We start from the raw sequence: 6,677 nt of genomic DNA on the forward strand, positions 1-6,677 counted from the left end.
CCGAGGCCGCGGGCGCCGCGGCCCCGCCAGCAGGTTTATTTACTCAGCCGTATCTCCGCGCCATCGGGCCAGGTATGTGCCCCGGCGGGGCCCCGGGAAGCTGCGGTTTTTTGTTATGATAACTGGGGCAGGGCCGGGCCGGCCTCCGGAGGGACGAGCCTCTGCGAGGGCCAGGCCTCCGGAGCGCATCTGCGTGGGGTCGGGGACCGGCCGTCGGCGTCCCTTTGCGCACCTGAGAAGTGGGGCAGGTGCGCCCGACCGTGACCTGAGATGCTAGAAGAGAGCTGGCATAGCGTCCTGGCCCTTATTTTGGAGAGATTGTTATTTTCATTTCACAATGAGGCGCCTGAGGGGTGGAGACTTCGTCAGGGGCCTCAGGTGTGCGCCGCCAGACTTCCCGCGCTTGCTAGGCGGGGTCCGCGTCCATGCGGACGGACTGGGGCGGGGCGGGGATGGGTGCAGGGCCCGGCACCTCCTATCGTGGTAGCTGCTGTTCGTGGCGTGGCTCGGCAGCCCCCGGGCGCCTGGACCTGCCGCGATCGTGATCTTTGCACAGCGTTTGTGCTCAGAACTGTGTTCGCGAGTCCGCAGCTCGGATCCTCGTCGGAGCCCAACAGAAGCGCGCGGGGTCGAAGCGCTGGTTGGCTGGATGCCTCGGTGTGTCACCTGCGCAGAAGGCGGTTTGCAGGCTCCGCGTGGAGGGGTGGTGGCTTTGAGTAAGCCAGCCAGTGGCTCTGCGAGGAAGCCTCCCCTGTAGACAGCGGACAGGACTTTCGCCACCCCACCCCCCCCCGCCCCGTGTTGTCTCTGTTGTCGACTTGGTTGTCCGAGAACCCCAGCTCTTGCGGGGGGCAGCGAGGTCGGGACCCTGAAATTCTCAAGAGCATCCAAGGAGGCCTCTGCAGGGCTTGGGGTCTGGCTGGTGTCTGCCCTGCTCGTCCAGTCTCTTCCTAATCTCAGGTCTCAGTACCTGGCCTTAGGGAGCACTTTACCCCCCCCCCCCCCCCCCCCCCCCCCCCCAGCCCCCAGTGCGACCCCAGGAGGTGGTGGTGTCCCCATGTGAAGGATGAGGAAATGGAGAGGCACAGGGAGGTGAAGGGGCCCAGGCGGCCTGGTCCCTGAGCTCCAGCTCCTGACTGGCACAGGCCCTGAGCAGATGAGGGGGGTCTGGGGTGCCTGTCACTCCCCACGTTGCTCTTTCTGCCGCCCCTCTGCCTGCTGTCAGGCCGATGCCCCTCCTCAGTCCTGCCTGGGTCTGGCTGAGCACCCATGTCCCTCCCTTCTGCTCAGGCCACTGTCACCTCTGTCCCTATCTCTGCTGCCTCCTTCCTGCTCTCCTGTGCTCATTCCAGCCACTTCTCACGCCCCGGCTCTGGCTGCCAGAGGAAACCTCTCTGTTATCTGTTGGCTTATGCTGTGTAACAAACAAGCCTGAACTGAGTGTAGTGTTTCTCAAGCTGCTACAAATATTTGTTGTTGTTTTTTTTTAAGATTCTATTTATTTGACAGAGAGACAGCCAGTGAGACAGGGAACACGAGTAGGGGTAATGGGAGAGGAAGAAGCAGGTTCCCAGTGGAGAAGCCTGATGTGGGGCTCGATCCCAGAACTCCGAGATCACACCCTGAGCCGAAGGTAGACGCTTAACGACTGCACCACCCAGTTGCCCCTTGTTTTTTTTTTTTTTAATCTTCATGGGCATTTACGTTTATTTTTTAAGATTTTATTTATTAGAGAGAGTGTGTGCACCAGCGGGGGGGTGGTCGGCAGAGGGAGAAGCAGGCTCTTTGCTGAGCAAGGAGCCCAATGCAGGACTCGATCCCAGGACCCCAAGATCATGTCTGAGCTGAAGGCAGACGCTTCACCCACGGAGCCACCCAGGCGCCCCTGCTACAAATATTGTGAACAAAGTCTTTTTGTGGTCCTATTTTTTATTTCTCTCGCGTCAATACCTGTGAGTGGAACAGTTCGATCCTATGGTGGGTGTGTGCTTAACTTTTACAGGAACCGTTTCCCAAGGTGCTTGCACTGTGTTCCTTTCCCGCCTGCCGTGCCTGAGAACCGTAGTGTTTTACGCGCGTGTGCCAAAGCTGGCTTGGGTCCGAGTTGCCATTGGTGGTTAATTCCAGCCGTTCTAATGGGGGTGTGGTGATCCCTCCTGGTTTTAGTTGGCACTTCTACTTTTGATGGCATTTCTGGTGACTCCTGACTTTGAGCCTCTGTGTCTGTGCTTATCGATCATTTGAATATCCTCTTCGGTGAAGTGTTCCCAACCCTTTCATCCGTTTTCCCATTGGGGTGTTTGGCCTGAACTGTGAGTTTTCTATGCATTGTTGATAGAACTCCTTTGCCTGATCCGTGTGTTATGAATATTTTCTCCCATTCTGTGACTTGCCTTTGTATGTTCTCGGCGACTGTTTTCTTTAATATTGGCTTAAAAAAAAATCCCAGTGTCGCTCACATACGGTGTTACTAGTTTCAGGTGTACAGTATCGTGATTCACTTCCATGATCAGTGCTCATCAAGATAAGTGTCCTCTTAATCCGCTTCACCCATTTCACCCATTTCCCTCCCCCCACCTCCCCTCTACCAACCGTCTGTTCTCTGTAGTTAACACTCTGTTTTGGGTTTGTCTCCCCCCCTTTGCTCAGTTCTTTTGTTTCTTAAATTCCACATATGAGTGAAATCATAGGGTTTTTGTCTTTCTCTGACTTATTTTGCTTAGCGTTGTACTCTCTAGCTCCATCCATGTCATTGCAAATGGCAAGATTTCATTTTCTTTTTTAAGATTTTACCCATTTACTTGAGAGAGTGTAGAATGAGAGAGAGAGTACGAGCGGGGCTGAGGGGGAGAGGGAGAAGCAGGCACCCCCCCCTGCAGGGGGCCCAATGCAGGGCTCCATCCCAGGACCCCCAGATCATAACCTGAGCCAAAGGCAGATGCCCAACTGACTGAGCCACCCAGGTGCCCTGATTTCATTCTTTTCATAGCTGAATAATGGTCTGTCTGTACCACCTTTTCTTCATCCATCTATTGATGGACACTTGGGCTGCTTCCATGATTTGACTATTGTGAATAATGCTGCAGTAAACCCTTTGAATTAGATACCCTTTGAGTGTATCCCTTTGAATTCGTGTTTTTGTAATCTTTGGGTAAATACCCAGTAGTGGAATTACTGGATCATAAGATAGTTCTGTTTTTATTTATTTATTTTTTAAAACTTAAGTAGGCTCCACGCTGGGAGAGGGAGCTTGAACAGGGGACTTGAACTTACGATCCTGGGATCAGGATGTGAGCTGAGATCAAGAGTCAGATGCTTAACCAGCTGAGACACCCAGGTGCCCCTGTGTTTAGTTTTTGGAGGAGCCTCATACTGTTCCACGGTGGCCGCACCGGTTTGCGTTCCTACCAATAGTGCATGAGGGTTCCTTTTCCTCCCCATCCTTGCCAACCCTTGTTGTTTCTTGTGTTGACGATGATCACCGTTCTGACTGGTGTGAGGTGATATCTCATTGTGGGTTTTTTTTTTTTTTTGATTTGCATTTCCCTGATGATGAGTGATGTTGGGCATCTGTTCATGTGTCTGTTGGTCATCTGTATATCTTTGGAGAAATGTCTAAAAATGAGCAGAAGACTCGAATAATCAGATTTTTTTTTTTTTGGTGTTGCGATGTATAAGTTCTTTATGTATGTTGGGTACTAATCCTTTATTGGATATGTCATTTGCGTGTATCTTCTTCCATTCCATAGGTTGTCTTTCAGGTTTGTTGGTGGTTTCCTTTGCTGTTCAGCTTAGTGATGTCTTGTGAAGAGGAAAAGTTTTTTTTTTTTTAATTTTGAAGTCCAGTTTACAAATTTTTTCTTTTATGAATCATGCTTTTGGTGTCATATATAAGAAATCTTTATCCTAAGATCCTACAGATCTTCCATGTTTATTCTAGGAGTTTTATAGTTTCAAGTATTACATTTAGGTTTATGATCCCTTCGGAGTTAATTCCTATGGATGTTGTGAGGAGTAGTTAATATTAATATTCACTTTTTTCCATGCAGGTAATCAGTTGATCCTATACCAGTTATTAAAAAAGTTTTTCTTCTTCATCACTGAATCGCCTTAGAGACTTTGGCAAAAATCAACTGACTAAATGTGTGTGTGTGTGTGTGTGTGTGTTTCTTTGCTCTCATATTTTAATGCTCTGTTGACGTGGGTCTATCATTTCATTTGTAATGAACTGTCTGGTTTATCTTGGATTTTAGTCTTGAAATCAGGTAGATTTTTTCCAATTTTGTCCTCCTTTTGAAAAATGTTTTGGTGATTCTAGGTGCTATCTATTTTTTTTTTAAGATTTTATTTATTCATTTGAGATAGAGAGTGACAGTGAGAGCATGAGCCGGGAGACAGAAGGAGAGGGAGAAGCAGGCTCCCCACTGAGCAGGAAGCCCAATGCGGGGCTCGATCCCAGGACCCTGGGATCATGACTTGAGCTGAAGGCAGCCGCTTAACTGACTGAGCCACTGAGGCGCCCCAGGTGCTTTCTTTATTTGTAAAAATTTTATAATGAGCTTGTCACTTTCTATATTTAAAAACCCTGCTGGATGGGGCACCTGGGTGGTTCAGTCAGTTGAGCAATGTTCTCTTGGTTTTGGCTTGGGTCATGATTTTGGGGTTCTGGGATGGAGCCCTGCATCAGGCTCCACACTTGGTGAAGAGTCCACTTGGGATTCTCTCTCCCTTTCCTTCTGCCCCACCCCCACCCTCTCTCTCTCTAAAAGAAAAACAAAGAAGAAGAAGAAGAGAAAAGAAAAAACAAGACCTTGGGGAAAACCTGCTGGAATTTAGATTGTGATTGCAAGGAATCTGTAGATGAATGCGGGGAAAAGTGTTAGCAGTTTGAGCGGTCTGAACAACGAATGTGGTATATGCCTTTCCATTTATTTGGGACTTCTTTAATCAGTGGTGCTTTGTAGTTTTCAGTGTAGATGTTTTGGAATTCATTGGTTCAATTTATTCCTAGTTATTTTCCAGTTATTTTGGTGCTACTGTGAATTAGATTTTAGTTTTGTTTTCCAATTATTTGCTAGTCGTGCATAAGAACATAATTGATTCTGTATATTCACCTTGTGAACTTTGACTATATTAAATCCATTTATTCATTTTAGGAATTGGTGTGGATTTCCTGGACTCTCTACATAACAGGCAAATCATCGGCAAACGAGGAGAGTTTTACTACGTTTGCAGTCCGTGATTTTTATTTCATGCACCTTATTTCTATGGTGAAGACCTTCAGAACAGTGTTAAACAGAAGCGGCGAAAGTGGACATCTTTACCGTGTTTCTGATCCTGGGGAGAAAAGGGAAGCAATTGGGTCTTTTACCATTAAGAGTGTGGTTAGCTGTAGGCTTTTCACAGATGCCCTTTATCGATCTGAAGATACTCTCTACTATTACTGGTTTGCTAAAAGGTTGCTTGTTTGTTAACCATTAACGGGTGTTGGATTTTGTCATGTTTTCTCTACGTCCTTTGAAATGATAATGTTTTTCCCCTTTATTCTGTTAATATGTTGAATTACATTGATTTTTTGAATGTTGAACCAACCTTGAATAATCCTGTTTGTTTGTGAGGTATTTTTATGTATTGTTGGATTTAATTTGCTGTTATTAAGGATTTTTTTGTGCTTATATTCATGAGGGAAATTGGTCTATAATTTTCCTTTTTGTGACATTTTGGCTTTCAGTGTCAGGTTTATGCTGGCCTCATCACATGAGCTGGGCAGTGATCTTCCCTCCTCTCTTAAAAAAAATCTATGTAATATTAGTGTTATTTTCTTCATTGGGTGTTTGATAGACTTTAGCAGTGAAACCATCTGGGCATAGAACTTTTCTGTTTTTGATAACAAATTTAATTTCTTTAATAGATATACAATTATTTAGATTTCCTGTTTCCAGTGTCAACTTTGGAGAGTTGGAGAGAGAAATTTTTCACCTATGTTGTCAGATTTGTTGGCATAACGTCATTCATAGTATTCTCTTTATTTTTTTTAATGTCTGTAGGATCTGTGATGATAGCCCCTTTTTCATTCCTGACATGGTTATTTGTGGGGTTTTTTCTTGGTAAGTCTAGAGGTTTGTCAATTTTGATCTTTTAAAACAACCAACTTTTGACTATTAATTTTTCCTTTTTTTTTTAATTTTATTTATTTGAGAGAGGGAGGGAGGGAGAGAAAACGCACAAGGAGGGGGAGCTGTAGGAGAGGAAGAGTCTCACGCTCCTCCAACTGAGCCGGCCAGGCGCCCCTGTTTCGTTGATTTTTGTTCTTTATTGTTTTCATCCTTCTATCTACGTTGTATTTGCTTTGCTCTTCCTTTTCTAGCAAGATTCCAGGGTGACTCTTAGGTCATTGATTTGAGACATTTTCTAATGAAATCATTTAAAGCTCTGTTTCCCTCCAAGAACTGCTCTGGCTGCCTCCACACATTTTGATGGGTTGTTTTTTCATTGTTGTTCCGTTCAAAATGTTTTCCAGTTTACCTCATGTCTATTTTTGATTCATATATTCTTTATTTTATTTTTTTTAAAGATTTTATTTATTTAACAGAGAGAGACAGCCAGAGAGAGAGAGGGAACACAAGCAGGGGGAGTGGGAGAGGAAGAAGCAGGCTCCTAGTGGAGAAGCCTGATGT

The 6,677-nt window shown here is 45.9% G+C and overlaps 1 protein-coding gene across 2 annotated transcripts in view; it reads left to right on the forward strand.

Moving 5' to 3' along the window:
* Window positions 1-6,677, forward strand: part of PRRT1B (proline rich transmembrane protein 1B) — a 25,429-nt gene that overhangs the window by 6,964 nt on the left and 11,788 nt on the right. For both annotated transcript variants that reach the window (XM_034664721.1, XM_034664720.1), the window contains exon 2: window positions 5,157-6,107. In XM_034664721.1, coding sequence (XP_034520612.1) covers window positions 6,038-6,107 — 70 coding nt within the window. In that variant the 5' untranslated portion in view covers window positions 5,157-6,037. The remainder of the gene's footprint in view (window positions 1-5,156; window positions 6,108-6,677) is intronic.

Source organism: Ailuropoda melanoleuca, chromosome 7, assembly GCF_002007445.2.
Source record: "Ailuropoda melanoleuca isolate Jingjing chromosome 7, ASM200744v2, whole genome shotgun sequence".
Taxonomy (NCBI): domain Eukaryota; kingdom Metazoa; phylum Chordata; class Mammalia; order Carnivora; family Ursidae; genus Ailuropoda; species Ailuropoda melanoleuca.